We start from the raw sequence: 21,712 nt of genomic DNA on the forward strand, positions 1-21,712 counted from the left end.
GAGACAAACATGTTTTTGGCCTTAGCCATGAATACTTTCAGCATGGCAATAGCTTGACTGAGCATACGGTTCAGTCTGCTGGTGGACGGGATCCATTGGCCTGGCTCCTTGGAGGCAGCAGCACTCACACTCTCTGTGACCTCATGACTAACCAGCCTGGCCAACCTCTCTGAGCTCTTACACTCTTGTTTTTCTGCACCCAGAACCTGAGCAAAGCTCTCAGGCAGCGTGTCACGCAGGCTAGCCTCCAACTGCTCCTCCGTGATTGTGACGTGCATTTCCTGGATGGTCACTGACACCGATGAAACTACGTTCATCAGAAGCTCCGCCACCAAAAATTTTGTGCCATCATCTGGTTTCCCAGATGCCAACAACAACTTTTGCTGCCCTGACATTCTCCCAAAGAAGAACTTGAACAGTGAATGAAAGTTATGTATGACTGATGGTGTTTGAAAAATCCTCCATCATCTCTGTTGGTTGAACTTTGTTCTGGTCTCTAGTTGAACTGTCAGAAAAGGATAGTTTATCCTAGCAGCTGGTTGTTGTCTGTTTACCTTCTGAATGAGCGCTTGCTTATATATGTTCTTGTTTCCAGTGAAGATCACTGAACTTAGGAACTTCACTGACAGGATGACTGACAGGATGATTGACAGGATGACTGGATGACTGACAGGATGATTGACAGGATGACTGGATGACTGGGAGAACATGCAAACTCCACACAGAAAGATCCCATTGTCTAGCTGGCTGACATCACCAGTTACTGAGTTTAAAGGAAATGTCTGCCTTTGACACATTTTTCCAGCACTCTTGCAATTACAGGACTGACCAGTACTCTGATATGTTTCCTCTTCAAATTCTTCCTCACATCTGCATGTTTTGTCTGAGTGTAACCGTCCTCTAACATCGAACAACACTATGAATGTACAGTATAAGTGACAGTATGGGTGAAGTATTGCATCGCAAAGCTCAGTGCTAAGAACACAGTCTACTACGTCGGTGGGAGGTGTTGTCCATGATAGACGTCAGCTTGGCCAACATTCTTCTCTCCCCTACTTCCTCCAGAGTCCAGAGGACAGTCCAGAACAGAGCTGGCCTTCCTCCCTGTTCCTGTGTGGGTTCTCTCTGGTACTCCGGCTTCCTCCTTGATACTCTAAATTGACTGTAGGTGTGACTGTGAGTGTGAATGGTTGTTCGTCTCTGTATGTTGGCCCTGCGATGGACTGGTGACCTGTCCAGGGTGAACCCCGCCTCTCGCCCGTTGACACTGGGATAGGCTCCACCCCCCCATGACCCTTAATGTAGGAATAAGCGGAGGATAATGGATGGATGGATGGATGGATGGATGGATTCCTGTGAGGACTCAACACCATGTCAACCTCCCTTCTTACCCCCCAATCTAACCTCTCATGTAAAAGTCAATCAGCACAACACCGCAGGGAATCGAACCCCGTCCCAGTAAACCAGGAGTACCGTTACCAGCGTCTTTTACTTTTTCATGCTACATGAAAGGAAAAGCAAAACCTGCATTCCACCAGCATGAGAGGGAGATTTATCCAAATGTTTCAGATCATAAATGAACTTAGCAACGCTTCAAGTGACCAGAGTTCAGGTAAGACCACTTACTGGAACCACCAGCAGTACTACTGGTCATACTGGTCCTGTGGTATACAGCTCAAGACTGCAGGTCTGATGATTGGAGCCAATTTAGCTTCTGCTTCTAAATGCTTTCGGAATGCAGGAAAATAAACCTTGTACCCCCCCCCCCCCCCCCAGTGTCCACAACCTTCCAACTTCCTCCCTCACCTGATACTGCCTAGTCTTGTGCATGAAAGGTGCCTTGCCTAAACCTCACCCATCCAAACACTGTGTGTATGTATATTTATATAAGTATGTATGTGTGTGTATGAGAGTCTTCCCACTCCTTTTTGAATGTCATTTCTTTTCTGTTTTTCTGTCTCACTGTTATTTTGCTTCCTCAGTTTCATGACTATGTTGTGTTTTGTCAATAATTTCTTTCGTAGCAACCAGGAAGCCTTGTACTGTTTGCCCTATTTGGAATAAATAAATCCACTGAGGATCCTTCACTAACAAAGAGTGAAGTGCTTCTTGTTTGTTCAGCAGTCTGAGGCTAAAGGGGCTTTGTACAGCTGCACTGTTGTAGTGACAATGTCCCAGTGGTCCTCAAGTGCTGCACACGGCCGCTCACTGCTCCGTAGAGGATGGTTTGAGCACAGAAGACATTTCACCGCACCAGGTTCATGTGACAGTGAGGGATTTCATCTTCTTCTGATATTCCAGGTGAACTGTTGGACTAACAGCTGTATTCTGTCCATCTAGTCTCACTGGTTCAGACACACCTGCAGCTGATGGGTCATGTTCATATGAACTCCAACAAATGGAACAACTCATCTCTTCCTATCTTTGTTTGGACTTTTCTCTCGTTCACTGGTTTAGTCAATAAGATTCCTGCAATTTCGTTGTCACGACCGTGTGCAGGCTTGGCTTGATGAGTCATGTCAGACATGGCAGGAGAAAAACTTCTCATGTGCCTTGGATAACACACTTCTCTCACTGTAATTATAGAATGCGTTAGATATTCATGCTTCTCCTCATTGTCTTAGTTAGGAGGGTGACGAGTCCCCAACCACATCAGAGAGACGGTGATGACACCAGCACCAGAGACATTCACCTTGAAGTGCTCAAAGTTGCTGCACTCAACAGACGACAGGTCTGAAAGAAGATGATTGCTGCAGCACCTTTCAATAGAGAGTGGCAGCAAACTCCCACTCCTCTTGGGAAGCAACTGGGAAAACACACTTGTGGTCAAGAAAGAACAACACAGTGGAATTCAATCAGTTCAAAGAGACCTAACAATTTCCCATGAGCTTTGAAAGGTGTTTTGCAGAACATTGGGTCACACTGGAGAAGTGTTTCATTGCTTCCTGCTAGCAGTCATTTATGTAAAAAAGACTTTCCCAGAAAAGCGTAAATTATTGAGTTATATTAATGAGGGTGAGGGCAGAAAGGTTGAGGAGCTGTTTCCAGAGTCACGAGGGGAGAGCTGTTTTATCCTGGGGGTGATGAGGTGGGTAAGTAGTTGGAGGTGAGCCGGTTGCCATCGCTTCCTGGTTCAGACCAACAGGCTCGGCTCACTGCTGTACACTAAGAAGATGTTGTGTCATTCAGCTGCTTTGCTGGAACAGCTCCTACACTGACACCGATAATGCTCTGCTCTCTCTCACCTCATCCTGAGATTGTTTTATATCAATATCATAATGTCTTAAATAAACATGAACAGATATTTGGTAGCCAGTGGTGTGTTTGTCATTTTCAGCCTCCTACAGTACCCGGGGTAAACAGGTTTGTTTGAAGGCTCACGACTCTTGAAGAAACATTGTCATGAAACAAATTCAGTACAAACCTCTAAAAATACGCCCGATGGGTTGTTTTTATTTTTTTTATTACAACTGCATTTAAAACTTCTCTACCTGAACCATGTTGTGTTTTACAGCTTCAGAACTCGAAACAGACTGACACTGCTGAACCACTACAATAAGACACCACATCCAAAAATACACACCATGAACTCAACTATAAATTGAGCACCTTCAGAGAGCAGAGGCTAAACCTCTTGAGCCTGTTTAAATAAAGATCGATTGGATGGTCACCCTTCTACTCTCCCTTCTTTCTCTACGCTCATCCTTTCTACACCAAGCAGAGCAGAATGACTGATGATTGTGGCTATCAAATGAAACTGTCCTTTCCTAAAGACATTTCCAAAACAACATTCAGAAAACACACAATCCATCATGTAATCTGCATACACATGAAGACACAAGCGCGCGCACACACACACACACACACACACACACACACACACACACACACACACACACACACACACACACACACACACTCTACACTGCTGTGAAGAAAGGACATGTCCCATGATTGCAAATAGAGACACTGTCCAGCAACAGTCGGGTCAAAGGTCAAAACAGAGGATTTCCTTTTAATCACTTGGTATTTCTTCCATTCCTGCTTCCTTTTAATAAACATTAAAGCTTAATAAATTTCTAAAGTTTACCTTGTAGGTGTATGAACAGCAGCTCCCTCTGCTGGATTGAGGCAGTTAATACATTTTCCTGTCTTCCACTGCCTTGCAGCATGCATGATCTTTTCAGGAGGAAGTTACATCTTTCTTCTGATCCATCCTGGGTGAAGTCAGCCTCCTCCACCTGGATGGTATTCAGATTTTTGCTCCTGCTGAAGCAGGACACGTGCTTGCTGGATGAGGGCTGAGGAGGATCACTTCTGTTGGTTGTTTTTCATGTTTCACAACCTCATACAATCACCAAACCTAGCAGGGTTTGTCAAGGCTCAGGGAACAAACAAGATAACATGAGATTGGAGGTTTTGTTCAAGATTAAACACATCTTCTCCTGTTTTGATAGCCACTCTGAGACGTTCCCCCTTCAGTGAGAATATCACAAACATCACCAGCACACACGGAGGCATCAAAGATGTAAACCATCGTTGAAACACTTCTCTACACTTCTGAGCTGATGAAACTGTTAGTGGGAAATATGAAACTCAAACCAGGAAGGTTAGATTGTTCAATGCTCAGAGTTTCCAGTAACCATGAACACACTGGTACTCAGAAGCAGCTGGAGAAAAGTGTGTGAGTTTTTTGAATCCAAACTATTTACCCTATTTGTTCTGTTAATGAAGAATTATGCTTGTTGTGATCATGATTTGTGGACATCAGAAGCTTTTTTAATCTCAGACTCATGATGTGTTAGACCCTGGGTTAAAATTAGGCTGGAGTTTCCCTTCAAGTGGAACGTAAGTGTTGATAGCAATGTAAAGGAAAAGATGAACAAATGGCTGGGGTTTAACTGGTTCTCTTATTTTACGCAACACAACACAGTCAAGAGACGAATGAAACATGAAGATGTACTGTACAGACAAATTTAAGGTCAATTGTAAACCATGAAAGACAAGAATTCCCTTTTCTTTTCCTTTAAAAGGACAACGAAGAGTTCCAGACTGGCCTTGAAAGTCCGATGAATAAAATGGCCGTTGTTGGAGACAGGCCCACCCCTGGATCAGATCGCTGGGAAACAGCAGTTGTTGTGGAAGGAACCAAACGTTTGGTTGAGAGGGACATTCCAAGGTGCTGCAAGAAACTTGGAAAACTACTTCTGAAGTTTTTCAGGAGTGTTCCTTGACCTGGATGGGCTGAGAGGCAGTGCTAAAGTCATGGGTCTGAAAAACATTGTTTTCTAAAAATGGCAGATCCGTCTGTTTCAGAGCTCCGACACTGTCACATTTCCTTCAGGTGACGTGATTTTTGAAGAGGCAACAAAGAAATAAACTGAGAAGGTTTCTCTGTCAGGCTAGTTCGTATGATGCTGTCCAGGATGTTCAACCTTCGTGACGGTTGTGACAAATAAAATAGACAGTTCAAAATAAAAACAAGCAGTGAATTTCACAAAAGCAGTGGTTGAACTGTCTTTCTTGAAAGCACAAAAAATACAAAAAAAGAAGAAATAAAGAAAGTGTGTGTGTGTGTGTGTATATATATATATATATACACACACACACACACACATATATATATAAACTTTATGTATATTTTTAAATTACTGCTACTTAAAAAGTTGTGTGCATTGTTATTATAATTAACTAGACAACAAATTAAACTACTTTAAAATAATATGGTGAAGCCAGTTGACTTCACATATTTTTTTGAGTTACCACCTTAAAAACCCGTCCTTCTAATAACAGTGATTCAGTCAGCAGGACTTAAAATAAGCTTTGACTGAAGAGGAAAAGCTAATTGGTCCAATGTTTTCTTGTTTGTTGGTTCAACGCAATTTCAGATTTAGTTGTCATCACTGAGAAAGACGAATGGAAGCTGTTGCGCTGATGTTTTTGTTGAGGCTAAACATTTCTTTTGAGAGTGTAGTTGTCACAGAGATCCCTTGACATAATGCTGCACTTTAACTTTCATTGATGCCTTCAAAGTTGTTCTAACAACTGCCCTCTAGGGCAGGTAGGAGGAGGGATGCCCGATCAATGACCAACCAGATCCACTCTTGTTCATTCAGTACCAGGAGCTCATTCATTCCTTCATTCTTGTGTACGTCATCATGGTGGCTTTGGCACATCCCGCCACTGCCCCAGCTGCCAGGCTTCTTTTCAGGCCCATGTTGAGTCTCTCCCATGTTGAGGCCTCCAGCCTTTACTCAATCAGGCCCCAGCCCTTCTCCCACACAGGCCAGGACGAGGGCCGTATCCACCTGCCCCCCTCTTTCTGTTGTCCAGTGCTGCTAGCAGGACTTGTCTAGGGGCATTTACCTCACCACATTCCCACTCAGGCTTCCAGTCCAACTCTCCTGTGATTCAGCCACATTGTGTCTTTATTTCCTGCACCAGTTCAAGAACCTCACTGGGACTTGGAGGAAATTTAATTATTTGGAAAATTAATTAAATAAATAAAAATTAATTGTTTATTTATTATCCACTCAGAGGAGACTCTGAGTGGATCTCCTTTTCCAGCTCAGCAATCATTTTCTGGAGGCCCTTATCCTTAGGCTGGGGAAATCGACGGCGTATAACTTCCATCATCTCTTGATGAGGCTCAGGGTGAACCACGGAGTCAGGAACACCAGTTTCGATGTATTAACTGCCGCGGTGTTGACCCCACCTGGAGACATCTCTGTGGCATTTGGTGGGTGGGTCCCTTTATGTCGCCATACAGATTGGAAAAGCTTCTTATGCATTTTCAGTGTGGGGATGGCCTCAGAACCATTGCCACCTATATGGTTATTCTATCTGTGTCTACGCTGTAATGGTTACATTTTTATATTTCATTAAATTAGCGCAAGGTTCGGCTGATGATTGTACCACCTGCCAACTGCCCTCTCCTGGCCGTCTTTTTTACTGACGATGTTAAATTTCAAGCAAACGTATTAAAATGTTGCCCTTTCATCAGGCTAACTGAATAGGACCAAAAGGTACCAAGATAGAGGGAAATTTCTTAAACACATGTCAGTCTTTAACCGAATAGGACCAAAAGGTACCAAGAAATACTGAAATTTAACGTCACTTACCGTCGTTTTTAAATTTGATAGAGAGTTAGCAAAAAGTGGACAGGAAGACACTGGAAGTCGTTGACGTTGCACGACGTTGCTGTTATGTTTGGCTAGCTTACAAAGTGTGCAGCTTCCAAATCTCTCAGTCAAACCAGTCTTCAGTATATTTAATGAATCCTGCTTTATGACTACATCATTATACAGAAGACTTTATTTCATAATCGGGTGTTATTGGATTGTCATATGAACATATAAACTACCTGAACCATTCACACCTACAAATGTACTTCAGGGGTAAAACGCCTGGCATACATCCAAAATAAAGAGAAAATATGTAATCAACCTGACCATAGTTGAGTAACACAAACCAGATGTTGTAAGAATGACACTGGATGAATAAAAAAGCAAAAGTACGCCATATTTGTACACAGAATGTATTTTCCCCAACAATATGTGACGTGTTGGACTCTCAGAAATGTTTTGCGTTCTGGCTGCCAGAGATAAAAGCGACTTAGCTGTGGCTTTATTATGTGTCTTCTTGTGGGACTCATTTCTGATGTTCACGGATTTGGAGGCCATAACAAGACATTGGTTTCTGGTTTCTTGTTTTTTAATGACTAACAATAGTTGTTGTTTTTTTAGCTCTACAGTCTCTGAGGTCTACGGCGCTGCTCCCCGGCTGTTCAGAGGACTGACTGACAGCAACATAAAAATCGAGCCTGGCAGGACGCCGCTAAAACCTCAGGGAGACTTTGACTTTTCAGCTTGGACCTGATAAGCCTGCAAACCCGGAAATGTGACGGAGTAGCGTGTTTAAAGCAGTGCGGCCGTTTGACCAGCGGAATAATGAGCTGATCAGTAAACTCACAGTGAAGGACAGAACACGCTCATGTTCCTGAGAGTGTCTGCAGAGTGACTCACAGATGTGAGAGGACGAGGAGGAGAGCTGCAGGAAGGTGTGAAGCCTGTGACTCATGTGCTCCCCATCATGTTCACCAACACACACAACCATGCAGGTGTCCAGCATCCTCCCAAAATATGAAAATACAGTACCGTGTGTGTGTGTGTGTGTGTGTGTGAGAGAGAGAGAGAGAGAGAGAGAGCCAGGAATGATAAGAGGCTTTACTTCTGTCTATGGGGCTCAATTCTCTCCAGGTTTTGACACCAAAACTGAGTAAGATACTAACCCCATCTGAAGTGCTTTTGCTCAATACGGATTATGTTTGACACACACTCTTTAAAAGCAATTAACCACAGATCTCACCCTTTAAAAATAGCAATAAAAAAGTGAAATCCCAAATTTTGATGAAATCCTGTAGTTTTTCTTGTTTGTCATGTAGAAATCATGTTTTCGTTAAATGATCAAACTAAAACTACTCCAAAATTCCCCCAAATTGGCAAGAAGTCACTTGAAAATTAGCACAAAAAAAAAGCATTTAGTGAAATGCGACTAGTGAAATTACATACGTGTGAAAAAAGACATTACCTGCAAATTAGCAACTGAAAATAAATTACATTGAGCAATGCGGTCTGATTAGTCTAGTCTTCTTCTTGGTTTTGGTAATATCGTGTCCCCTGCATAGTGTTGAGTCTTTCACAAAACACATGTATCACAAGTAACTTTTCAGAATTCAGAAGAAGCTGTAAAATTAGCTGGATGTTACATGACAAGTAGCTCTTACTCTACTTTGAAATGAGCAGATACGACAAAAAAAAACATTAAAACAAGAAATGATTATGAAACTACAGCTATTCAAAGGGCAACTCAGTGGTGCCATGTCAGATTTTAAATGCTTTTAATGCTTATTAGGATAAAGTGTTTCACATGTGGTTGTGGACCCCATTGAGGTCCCTGGAACCTACCTTGAGAACCCCTGCTCTGGTATCAGACTGGGAATCCGCTGCTCTCAACCTTTTTGAGTCTCAACACTGGAGAACAACATGGCTTGTCTTCATGACCCTGCTCACATCCTCTCCTGCCCACTGACAGAATAATAAACTTCATTCTGGCTTCTGTGTTTTATATTTAAATAAATGCCCATGTCTGCATGTTGACTTGAGACCTAAAGGCTCGGTGATGGAAAGAGATACAGTCTCAGATGAGTGAGGAAACGGCACCTATTCACACGTGCAAGTACATCAGCAGAGCTTTAATTCAAGAAATGTTACTAGTTTTAAGGGTTTTATAATTTACACAGACTCACACACTCAACGAGCTCTCCAGTAAACCCCTGGGCCTCTAATGTGTCTCTGTTACAGGCAGTAGGAGTCAGAAGGCGGTTCCAAGGTTTTTGGCTTTCATACAACCATCTGGCGACTCTCCTCCAGGGTTCCAAGCCTCAGGTTGAGCACCACTTCTGTAAATTAACAGGCTCGCTGCTGCCACACAGTGGCCTCTTAACCTTAACACATGCTGGCAGAACTCTCCCTCACACACACACACACACACACACACACACACACGCACACACACTCATTATGACAGATGGACGAACAAGTCTAACTTCAATAAAACACCATATACATTACAAAAAATACTTTATAGGTATATATATATATATATATGTATATATATATATATATACACATACATATATATAGTATGATAACAAAGCACTTCTCCATGGCACTTTGTAATCACTGTGACGCCTCAGCAGAGGGACAAATGTGACATCAAGCAAGTTGAACAAGCCAACATTCATAATGAACCTTGTACAAAGTTACAGCAGGCGACGCATGAAACAAACAGAGATTCTCTACGGTCTGAACAACAACAGCCGTCATGTATAAGAGGAGAGACAGTCAGGTTTCAGAGTGTTGTCAGTCTGTGCGTGTGTGTGTTTGTGTGTGTGTGTGAGAGAGAGACACACGTGGTAAAAAATGCATGCAGAGGAATGTCTAAGACACGACACAACAAGAAGAGTCTCTTGGTGTAGCCTGGTGTGGAGATGCTGCAGCAGAGTTAATGTCCAGCACTGCGGCTGTATAGCACTGTGACTGTATAGTACTGTGAATTTACAGTATTGTTACTGGCCCTGAATAGAACGCACAGACACACACACACACACACACACACACACACACACACACACACACACACACACTCAGAGTGGGCGAGCGCCTCAACACGTTGGCTTTATTCTAACAGCAGTACAGATGTGAACATACGGATCATTTTAGCTACAATCTGACTGAGACTGAAACTGATGCTCTTAAACACAGTAAATGAAGATGAAGGCTGTACAGCCAAACTGGACTCAGGTCACAGCCTCGTTAAGTAAAAACCAACTCAGATCCACATCAACAGCGATTGTTCATAGAAAATTTGAGTGTGAATCTTTTTCTTCTTTTTTTTTTCTCTCTCCCTGCAGAGGGTATTAGCGTAACTCCTGACTCGTCGTTGGATCCAACTGTCACCACAAAGACGACAAACATTTCTGCACATGACACTGAAAAAAAAGAAAGATTTAATTCACATTTCAGGTAAGGGATGGCAGCCAATCCAGATTCAGTTCAGTGGAGGAGAGGGAGGATGTCCACTTCCCAGGTTTTGTGCTGCCACTGGCTTTCATATGAGAGCAGACTTAAAAAAAAAAAATTTAACCTCTTCCCCTCTGTCTGCCCCCCCCCCCTTTCTGTCTCTGAAATCGGGATCAGCTACATGTGGCCGCAACAGCTGGACTTGTGCTTCTGAGACTCGATGTAGTCGTGTATTTGGAACTTGGGTTCATGTGGCTGTTGTGTTTCTCTGTGCTTCAGCTCCCTGTTGAGAGAGGGAGGGAGGGAGAGAGAAAGAGAGAGAAAGAGGAACAGGAAGTTAGAGAGAGGGTGGATGTGTGGGATGGAACCCAGACAGGGTGAGAAAAATCAAGAAAATGAGGAAGGAAGGAAAATGAAAGGAGCGAGCAAGCAAGAGATTTAATCAGAACGCCCCTGGCATGAATCATGTAATCCAACTTGCACTTAAAATACCCATCTTATGTATACAGCAAATCACCTGCATCATTTGTCTCCACAGCTCTGCGAGCGTGCTGTGGAGACAATCATTTCTCAACTAAATAACCATTTCTAATATTTCCTGCCTCTGGGAGGAAAAAGGTGCATACACAAAACCAGGAATTAATCAGCATTTGATCCACATGGAGCTGAAATGTAGTTTCCAGTCGAGAAAAATCTCGTTATAAGGAGTCGAACAACAAATGAGATAAAACCATTATTAGTTGCAAGCTGAAGATGTTAAAAACACACTCAAGAGAGTCGATACAAGTTGGCATGGAGAAGATGAAAGTGCTCATTACTCCAGAAGTATGACCCCAACACAACTGAAGATGATCGCATTTGTTTAATAATGCAGGCAGAGTGAGGAGCACTTTGCAGTTGGTATGAAAATTAATTTGCTTTGAAGCGTGAAATATTTGCTTTGTAATTAACTCTGCAAATGCGAAACAAACAAATATTAGTTCCTCTCTGGTCCCCAGGTGCGTTTGTTTTGTTTCACTCGTTCGTCTGTTGATATTCTTTTCTCTTTCCAAATCATCAACATTTAAGCCTCTTTTTTTTTTTTTTTTTTAATTTGGACAGTGATTTGCACCAGAATAATAGAAGTGATTAGTGTTCTGGTATCATTAGCATCTAGCTACTAGCTAGCAATCCAGCTACTAGCTAGCAATCTAGCTACTAGCTAGCAATCTAGCTAGTCTTATCGACATTTTTTTTTTTTAAAGGGGATCATTGAGCTCCAGTGGGTGATGGTAATGCAACATATATTACTACCAACCATCGTATATTCCACAGCAGACGGAACAATCAAGCTGTTCAAGGTCATTTAACTCTTTATCAAAGGTTAAAATTCAGCACCAAATTTGGTTCTTGCACCACTACAGATCCATTGACTTTGGCACCTCACCAAATTAATCTGTGCCAAATTGTGGTAATTGAGAACAATTCTGGATGACACAGGCGGACAGTAACGAGCCCGATGCTGTTTCAAGCATGGTTTCACTTATTAAACCTTTACGCAGATGATACTCTGCTTTACTGATAATTCAAAATGCAAAAAAAAAAATATACAGTATATCCAAAAGCTGGAGAGTGAACCTTATATGCTAACATCAGCAGAACGTTGGGAGTTTGAGAAATTGGGACTTTACATTTGACAAGATCTGACGTCATTCTTACGACATAGAAAGTGCCAAACTACAGGTATCATTGTGAAGCAGTACCGATATTGATTGATAAGAAGCCAGCCCATTAATATAGTGAACGAAACGCTGTCCTTTCTACATCCAGCGGATGTTAAGTAACAAGAGCATTTTGAGCCTCCTTTCAGCTCTGTTTTGGACTCCACCTCCAGAGGGAATCATCACTACCGGAGACATACCGGCCATTTGATGTTTTGTTCATGCAAAAAAAACAAACCAAAAAAAAACATCTTGAAGACTCACTTTGCTATCGCGAGAAAGGCCAGCTCCACGTTGACTCCTGTTTTGGCACTCGTCTCCATAAACGGCACTCCATACTCCTGTGAGAGAGAGGAAGGCCAGCGAAATGAGTGGTGTAGCTGTCAGTGACAGTGTGTGTGTGTGTGTGTGTGTGTGTGTGTGTGTGTGTGTGTATAGAATAATAATTATTATATATATATAATTATTATTATTAATATATATATAATATATATGTTTATATATACACACACATATTTATATATATATATATATATATATATATATATACATGTATTATATGCACACACACACACACACACAAACACGTATACATGTATACATGAGGACACATTACCTTCGCCAGCTTCTCTCCTTCCTCTGTCTTCACCACCCTCTCTGCGGCCATGTCCGACTGTGAGACAGCAGCGGGAAGAGACAACAAGTCACCGTGGTGGAGGGTGAAAGGTCACAGATCCACCGTGCTATTTGCTACAGTCATGCACCATCATGTCAGCTCTCATATCTAGCAGCTTTGCCGCCGTGCAGCTGAGTCGTAGCTGCCTGATGACACGTCAGAAACGCCACCTCTAGCAGGAAAAGCAGCTGATGCCGGCAGCTCAACAATCTGAAATGCTGCTGTGTGACATCCATGACCCCCACAGAGGGAGAGAGAGGGAGAAACAGAGAGAGAGAGAGCGCGAGAGAGAGAGCACGAGAGAGAGAGCGAGGGTCCTCTCTAGACCACCAGAGGGAGCTTTTGAACATATCAACAATGACTGCTGCTAGTAGCAATGAAACAAGTCTTTTCATCACCCGCGGCCTCGTGGAGTATTGTGAATGTGTCCTTCCCATTCGTCATGATTAAATGACGTGGGTTGATGGGCAAAAAAGAAAAAGAAAAGAAGTGTTAACTGTCTTCCTCACAATAAACAGATCTATGAAACTCACAATTTTGAGGTTGTTTGTTTGCATAAAAAAACAAATCGTTGAAGACACCAAAAGCAGGATTAAGGCTGCGCTTGACGTGTGGATGTCAAGAGCTTTGTGTTCATGCATGTGCTGCACATGCAGCCCAGCAATTTTCAAGCTTTTAAGCATTAAACATTTACATATTTGCCTGAGTGTATTCAAATTGTGCTAAGGGAGCAGTTATCCTGATCTTTTTATGTAACGCAAAAGAAGGAAGCTTTACTCACCTTGTTGCCGAGCAACATGATGACCACATCCTTCTGGGCATACTCGTGTATTTCAGTCAGCCAAGCCTAAGTATAAAAGACAGATACAAGAGTAGAAGAGAAAGGAGAAGAGAAGAGCAGAGAAAGAGAGATTGTCTACAAACAAAACAAATATCTCCACTTCAAGACTGCCTTGTGCCTTCACTCAGAACTCTGTTATTGCCAACCGACGATCAATCACGAGGACACTGACTCACACTCATCCTAGAGCATCTTTATTGCTTTTCATTTCTAAAACTGTGTGACTGAGCAAATGTATCACAGTGTTATTACTCCCAAAGAGGGTGAATGTTGGAAGGCCCCTCTCCCCCCAATATTTAGCAGATAAATAGACAAGAGTGAAGCCTTGATAGGAGCAAGAAGTGAAAATGGAGAGCAGAAAGACTGAAGTCATTAGTCTTACCCTGATATTGTCAAATGACGGCTTGCTGGTGATGTCATACAGCAAAAGTAACGCTGTCAAAGGAAACAGGAGCGGTTCATTTGCACCTTTATATAACACACACACACACACACACACACACACACACACACACACACACACACACACACACACACACACACACACTCTAAACAAGTACATATCTGTCAGGTTGTTCCCCCTTACTGTACCTACTCCCTGCACACACACTCTCTCTCTCTCTCTCTCTCTCTCTCTCTCTCTCACACACACACACACACACACACACACACACACACACACACACACACACAAGGTATGCAGAAATGAAATATAAAACGTAAAGGTTACCCTGGGCATCTCTGTAGTAGGCGTGCGTTACGCTGCGGAATCTCTCCTGGCCGGCTGTGTCCCAGATCTGAGGGACAAACCACACGGTTACGCAGCGGCTAATGAGAGCATCACATACAATCCTCACAAAGACTTTTGCAGCTAAAAACAGAAGTGTAATTTAACCGTATAATACCAAAATGCCACTTTTATTTCTTAAAAGAGACATATTTATACACTATGAAATATTATTTTAAAAAGTCAAAACAAAAATGCCCAATTAAGGTTGGTCAAAGCAAGCTAGTGCGGGAGATAGCTACCAACCGTCATTATTTAGATGTAATGTTTCATTTTGACTGAACAAATGTTTGAGTACATAAATAAGACATTTTTATATTCAATATGTAGAAAAGAAAGACAATAGAGTTAAAAAAAAAAAACTACATTTAAAAGCTATGCTTAAGTAGCTTAGCATGACTAAGTGGCAACTAGCTTCTCAGTTTTTGACTCAAGTGCTGGGATACCAAACCTTTTTTCAATTGGAGGGCCAAAATTCAAACTAAAGGCCAAACAAAAAAAGCCCAAAACATGTTGTACTGTTGAAAAATCATTGTCTATGCACCCATTTCCCTTTTTTGTCTGTTTATTTCATCTTTAAACTTGCGCAAAACTGACATCCTGTATGAAGTGTGGCTCTACCACATTGTCAACTTTTGAAAATAACTATTTGGCGTTCTTCATATTTAGAGAGAATTTTTAACCACCAAATTAAACATAAAGATGAAACTACATACTGTTTAAAATATATTATCATTATTATTATCCTTTTTATTAATTTTAGTAGTATTCGTAGTAATATTTTTTTCAAAATCCAAATCAAACCATACTGTGGCCCGAATTTAACGAAGGGGAAAGTTGAAACCCTATTTGGTGGAGTTAAGATCCTTTAAAATCAAATTTTAAGTGATTTTAAATATAAATTAACAATTTACAGATGAGTGGTGATCAATTAAAGGAAACGCTGACATAGAAAATGCCATCAACAAACCTTTCAGTGACCTCTGTTTTTTTAAAGAAGCTGCATTCTGCATTCGAGAGCAGGATCTAGAAAACATTGAGGTTGCTTTTGGTGTCATTGCAACACTTCATGATCATGTGGTGGAGGTTTGGGGACGGTCATGACTTTGAATAACACTCTTGACTCACTGTTGTTAATGTGAAACCTGCAGCTGGAACCTGGAAGCAAACCGTGGTTCCCCCTGCAGGGTGATGTTTTGCTAACCTCTCCATCACCCTGACCTCTTACCTGGTTTTCCTCTTTATTCTTCCCATTATTCCTGTGTCTGCGTCTTGAGCGTAAATAGTGCTATACAGTTTGTCATTTGAGGAGGTAGAGGAAGGCCACACTCATCAATTTTATGCACCCAGTGACAACTGGTAACAGCTGTTAATAGGCAATGGAAACTTTTGCGTCGCATCTATGGTCTACAGCAGTGGATGATGAAATCTACTCCGCCACCGCAGAGCAGATGGTTTAGATCAGGACTCATTTTGCTTCAGCCGTTTAATATCTGATCAAGTTTGGTAAAATATCAAGTTCTAAGGGACTTCATTTTTTTCCAACCTGGGAGAAAATGGTGACAGACTTGCTAGAAAACCCGCCCACAGTCCTCTTGTGCCTCTGACTGGCTGGTGTTCAGTGCCTTCTAGTTTATGGCGGGAGGTCAATCAATGTCAGTGCCAATCAGAGGAAGAGAAGGAGCAGGTCCTCACAGAATGTGGGTCAGAAAAATGTAACACCAGATTATTTTTGTCATATCCATCACTGTAACTGTGTGTACCACTGGAGGTGTGTATACCGCAGGTTGGGAATCATAGATTTATTTCATTGAGATAATAGTTCCAAAAAACAAACAAACTATACAACTATAAATCAACATTTAACACCACTTCCCTCAGTCTCCCCCGTGGTTTAGACCACATCTTTTCACTCCTGGCGGGGGAGTCTATTTTGGAATTAATAGCAGGATTTCATCATCTGCGTGAGACTGATGATTTTCCAGAGCAGTAGCAGCGGAATCTAATTCTGGCACCTCCCACTCAGCGTTGAACAAACAGGTTGTGCTGATAGACGGGTACGTGTGTCTTAGATTACCAGCCTGCTGCTGGCGGAGTTCCTTATCAGCACAGTATCAGAAATGGGGGACTTTGGTTGACTTGGCAACACAAATGTACAGTGAATGTGAAGCATATTTGGGTCAGCATTATTTATAATCATTTTCCCAATCTGTTAGCTGAGTTCAGGCCAAAAACATGAGACGATTTGACGTTTTATGATCCATGCTCTCACCTGGAGTTTGACTTTCAGGTTGTCGACATCTACCACTTTATTCTGCGGAGAGGAGGAAGAAGAGCCATCAGACACTGACGGTGCACCATATGGTCAACAGACCAGAGAGTAAAGAATAACACACGTCACAGCAAACTATTTAAAAAAGGCTGAGCATGCGGCATAAGAAAGAAGACAACGCAAAGTGGCTTTGAAGGCGGGCAGGGAAAGTAATTTGCCACACGCGTACAACAACAAGGTCCTGGGATAAGACTTAATTACACGACAGTGAGAGAGACGACTGGCAGCGTAGCAGCTGACTCCCCCGTTCATTTCCTGCAGCCTTGTCAGGGTGCCCTCTGATTTCCTGTGGAGCAAAGATTGGCCACAAACAGTTTCAAGCTAAAACAGGTAAATGTTGTGGCTGGTTAATACAGTGTCTTACATTCTGACATAAACACTCTCTGTCTCAGAGAATAGGGCGGCACAGGTTGCCACGACCGGCTACAACGGTAATAAGCCAGGTTGTTAACCTTTCAAAGCAAAAACCACCGAGCAGAGAGCAACACACAGATGAAGGAAGTGAAACCAGCAATTGTTCTGCAGCACTTCCTCAACCACTTCTGTCAGTGACGGGTCAGAATGAAAGCAAACACATTCATGTATGAAACACAGAAATAAGAGCATGTTAAGACTGGAAGCTCTCACTGGAACCAAGGGCTACCACCTGCTGAATCCTCAGCCTGGGTAGAACGGCCATGGTTCAACCCCTGCATTAGTTGCCATGGCTTTCCATTTTCCCCCCCAATTATGACGTGAGAGGAGCCTGCATGCTGAGTAACTGCTACAAGGAAGCATGCCGAAAATAGCCCGGCCATGTTACAAGCTGCCACAACAGCCTTGCCTGCCTCTTTCCTGCACAAAGAACATCAACGCTTTCTTAATTTTTTTTTCTTTCTTGGAAGCAGCTCGGCTCCGCCATAATCAGGACGATTCATCTCATCAATGAACAGTCTGAATTCGTCTTGTTATCCGGCAAATGCAGGTGTCACTCGCCATTTATGAATGCATTTTATGAATGAACAGAGAACCTGTTGCTCTTCCTTGAGCGGTGGAAAAATACATTGTTCATGCTTTTGAATAGATATCTGTCAGACATCCATTATGCTCCCTAATGTCTACTCCACCATGCAGAGAAGACAATTATAATACATCACTTTGGCTAATGCAACACAATTTCCGTCTCAAACTGCTCCTAGTTGGCTTGCCATTAGCAGGGAGTGTTTGGTGTTCTTGGCTGGAATGGTTTGTGTGTGTGTGTGTGTGTGTGTGTGTGTGTGTGTGTGTGTGTGTGTGTGTGTGTGTGGGGTGGGTGGGGGGTACAGACTTCTTAGTTTTTCATGTTTGCTACAGTAGAAGATGATATATAGAGTTGACATCTGCTCCACATTCAGTGCGTCTGTAAGCCGGTGACTCCTCGAGGGCCAAGCTGCCAATCTTTCCAGGAGACGGGGGTGTGGGCAGGCATCGAGCAAGACATTTATGAGGCAGCACAAGTGGTCTGAGAACTTGACTGAGTAACGGCGAGAGGATTTGTACATTGGGTGCGATCATTGCTGAATGATGAAGTGCTCGGCGTGGAAGCGAGGTGATAATTGGCCACATGTCACTCTAAGAAACGTCTTTTTCATGTTAATGATCAGAGGATAGAACACAAACAAGTCACGGCAGAAGTGAATAAAGGAATGAACCAACTTTTGGGAGATATGTTTACTTACCATCTTCTCACGAGCCAGTCAAGAAAATAGAAACCCTTCTCTCCTCTGTGTGTGCATTTGAGAGCGATAGAGCAGTTCACTGCTAGTTAGCTTAGCACAATGAATGGTAGTGGATGGGAAGTGTTAGCGTACTTCCATCAACAATCATCAAATACACTTTTCTCCAAAATGATTTCCATCTGCTTTTATCATCTGGGATTATGCATGACACTTTTTGCAAAATAACAATTCAAAAATAAAAGGTGTTATAAATTTAGAATCAAACACTTAGCCGGAACTACTTTCCTGACTTGGCTCAATGATTTGATGCTGCACCTCCTAAGCCCCATTGTAACGTCAATGTTTGTTTGGGAACTACAACACCGACTTCCAATACTAATCATGGCCGACTTCTGACAAATTTATGCCAACACTTCCCATATACTTCCATTCATTGTGCTAAGCTAACTAGCGTTCGGAGGTTCTCGGTCTCAGGGAGGATGCCAAATAAACTTAATTCTTAAAACGCTAGTGTGTTCTGTTAAATATATAACAACTCATTGTTAGTCTGCTGGTCAACAGTCTCACCCTAAAGTCTATTCCAACGGTGGCTATAAAGTTGCCTCCAAGAAACGCCCCGTCTTTAAAACGCACCAAGACGCACGTCTTTCCCACGGCTGAGTCTCCCAGCAGCATCACCTGGAGCAAACCCACCACCACCACCAGAGAGAAGGACAACAGGTTACAGCTGGCTGGAACACACAATGATTGGATAAGAATCACAATCTTCTACTAAAGGAAATTAAAGCTGCATAAATTATTTAGCAAAAAAAAAACCTGTGATAATATTTGCTCTCTCTGCTTCAAGTTTAAATGTTAACACTACAGATGACACTAAAATGTGATCTTTGTTAGAAAGGTTAAAGATGTGTGAGAAGTCTGCAATTTTACATCCCACTCCAAAAATATTAAACCCATGACTGCAGCATCTCGAAACCTGTTACACAAACAACCAGTGTGATTTCACAATGACTCACGGCTGCATGCAAATGACATGACTAACATCATTACATGCAACTTTTCTTTTTGTCCGAGCGTCTTTATAAACAGTTAACCTGACCTGTTTTCAAAGGAGGGAGCAACAAGTACACCCTCAGCAAATATTTGCACCACTAAGGGCGGACAACGAGATGCGAGACTTCTTAGAAATATAAATTAAAGCCATCGGGTCGATAACTTGTCTGCGCCGGAATCAATGAGCAAACACTACCTGTTTAAGTGCACATTCGGAGAACGCATAAAAAGACTGAAAATATACGTGGCAATATTCATTCAATATCTGTTCCAGAGGCAGCAGCGGTAGCAGCACAACAAAAACAAGACAGATAGAGATACACACCTTGAAGGCAATATCATAATACTCGTTAATAGAGGCGCATCTCTCCAACAGATATTTGGACGTGCCGTTTTTAGTCTGCTTTTCCGTCAACGATCCCTTTCTCGTGGACATCGCAATGAAAGGAGAGAAAATCCGAGATGTGTCCAAGAAAAGGCGCGCACGGTGTGTGCGTGTGTGTGTGTGTGTGTGTGTGTGTGTACGCGCGTGTGAGCTGTCAGGTTGAGTCTCCGGCAGCCTCCAGCAGCTCCCCTGCTCGCATTACTGCGTGGCCACAAAATGTTCCCCGAGCGCTTCCCAGCAACAAGGGGGGGGGGGGGGGGGAGCACCTTTTAACGTGTAGAAAAAGAAAAGAGCTATGGTTGGAGAAGTTGACCAGCGCGGCACTTCTACATCCAGCAGTCAGGAGAGCAGCACTGACACTCGGGCGGAAACCTTGGTTTGATTGTGGAGAGCGCAGCGGTGCATCCTGGCGTGGGTAGATGATGAAGCGAGGACGTCGACAGCTCCGAGATTTTTTTTTTTTTTCAAACGAGTGAATGAAACATCAGCTTGTGTCTTCAAACAGCTGCAGGGGTCAAAGGCGCTGGTGGCTGACTCATTCGCCACAGGCGGTGCTCACGATCACTTTCAGAATCACACCTGGGGAAGATGGGGGCATGAATCCCCTCCTGCGCGTTAAAGTAAAAGCGCGCAACCAAACTTTCAAAATCCTTTCTGATTTTCTTTTCAAGATTATTTCCATCAAACTACTTTTCTTTCATCACTCACCTCGGGAGAAACAAGTCTTCTAAAGAACAATGACTACAAACCCCCTCATTTCTCAAGCACGTCTCAAGTGTCCAATCAAACCTCCTCTCTTGCAGTGTTTGTCGCCCCCTAGTGGCCGGCCAGAGCGGGAGCGCCAATCTCCTCTGCGCTGACGGGCCAAATGACACTTTAGGGTCCGGAGATCATGTCTGTTACATAAAGTCTTGTTCAAACATATGAGCTCATCATCATGGCTTCATGTTTGTGGGCAGCTGCAGGCAACATTCTCACCCTTTGGCTCAGACTGAGGCGCACATCAACATAATGAGTAAACATTCGTCTTTGAGCCGCTTCACTGATTTTCATTCCAGACAGACAGAAGTTGTAAGCTGCTTCAGGAACAAGAGGAGTTCAGATAATATCAACTCGACTGTCAATCACAAAGTGGACCGGCTGACTTTTTTTTGCCTCTTAAAGCGATACGATACCCAAGAAAAACTCGCGTTAGTTCTTCGTGAATGCAGGATGCAGAAAGAGCCGGCTACGTATATGTACCTTGAGGCTAATTGTGACTGACTGCTAATGACAGTGACAAAACAACAGCAAAACCACCCAAAAATGTCAGTTAAACTCTGAGGTCCATCATGTGGTAGAATCTTCTGTCTCTTTACGCTCAGTAATCCACACACATTTGGATTTGAGTTAAAAACAAACAAACTAAAACGTGAAAATGTATCAAGAACAGTGAGCCAGTGTGCATTTTCACGGTGCATATTTCTGATCCTCTGAGCCAAGACCTGACGACAACAATATGAATGCATTTGCGGGTCTTATCCTTGACCTTTAATCCAACAGACATGTGCAGCAGGGATGGTTTTTTTTTCTTGAAACGCAGGGTTTTGGTAACTTGAATCAGACAGCATCACACAGCTTATGCTAATCAAAATGACAAAGCCAATTTTCTACCTTCT

General features: G+C 42.7%; 1 protein-coding gene across 1 annotated transcript; it reads right to left on the reverse strand.

Moving 5' to 3' along the window:
• Positions 1-10,711: 10,711 nt before the first annotated feature.
• Positions 10,712-20,245, reverse strand: LOC147245318 (ras-related protein Rab-37). The gene is made up of 9 exons (XM_086185935.1): positions 19,995-20,245; positions 19,184-19,294; positions 16,860-16,901; positions 14,531-14,597; positions 14,183-14,235; positions 13,741-13,806; positions 12,900-12,956; positions 12,548-12,624; positions 10,712-10,866 (listed from the first exon to the last, which is right to left on the reverse strand). Exons 1-9 carry the CDS (start codon positions 20,103-20,105, stop codon positions 10,761-10,763), a joined length of 690 nt encoding a protein of 229 aa, XP_086042061.1. The 5' UTR covers positions 20,106-20,245; the 3' UTR covers positions 10,712-10,760.
• Positions 20,246-21,712: the final 1,467 nt, after the last annotated feature.

The sequence above is a fragment of the Aulostomus chinensis genome, chromosome 18 (assembly GCF_037954235.1).
Source record: "Aulostomus chinensis isolate RoL2024-O1b breed Wild chromosome 18, RoL_Achi_v1.0, whole genome shotgun sequence".
NCBI classification, from domain to species: Eukaryota; Metazoa; Chordata; class Actinopteri; order Syngnathiformes; family Aulostomidae; genus Aulostomus; species Aulostomus chinensis.

What these genes read in the sequence shown, in the direction of transcription:
- LOC147245318 (XM_086185935.1), bottom strand. Translation starts at nt 20,105, where the DNA reads ATGTCCACGAGAAAGGGATCGTTGACGGAAAAGCAGACTAAAAACGGC. An exon ending in ACCTGAAAGTCAAACTCCAG is followed by an intron (nt 14,598 to 16,859) that starts GTGAGAGCATGG and finishes TTTGTCCCTCAG; the next exon opens with ATCTGGGACACAGCCGGCCA. An exon ending in AAGGAGAGAAGCTGGCGAAG is followed by an intron (nt 12,625 to 12,899) that starts GTAATGTGTCCT and finishes TCTCTCTCACAG; the next exon opens with GAGTATGGAGTGCCGTTTAT.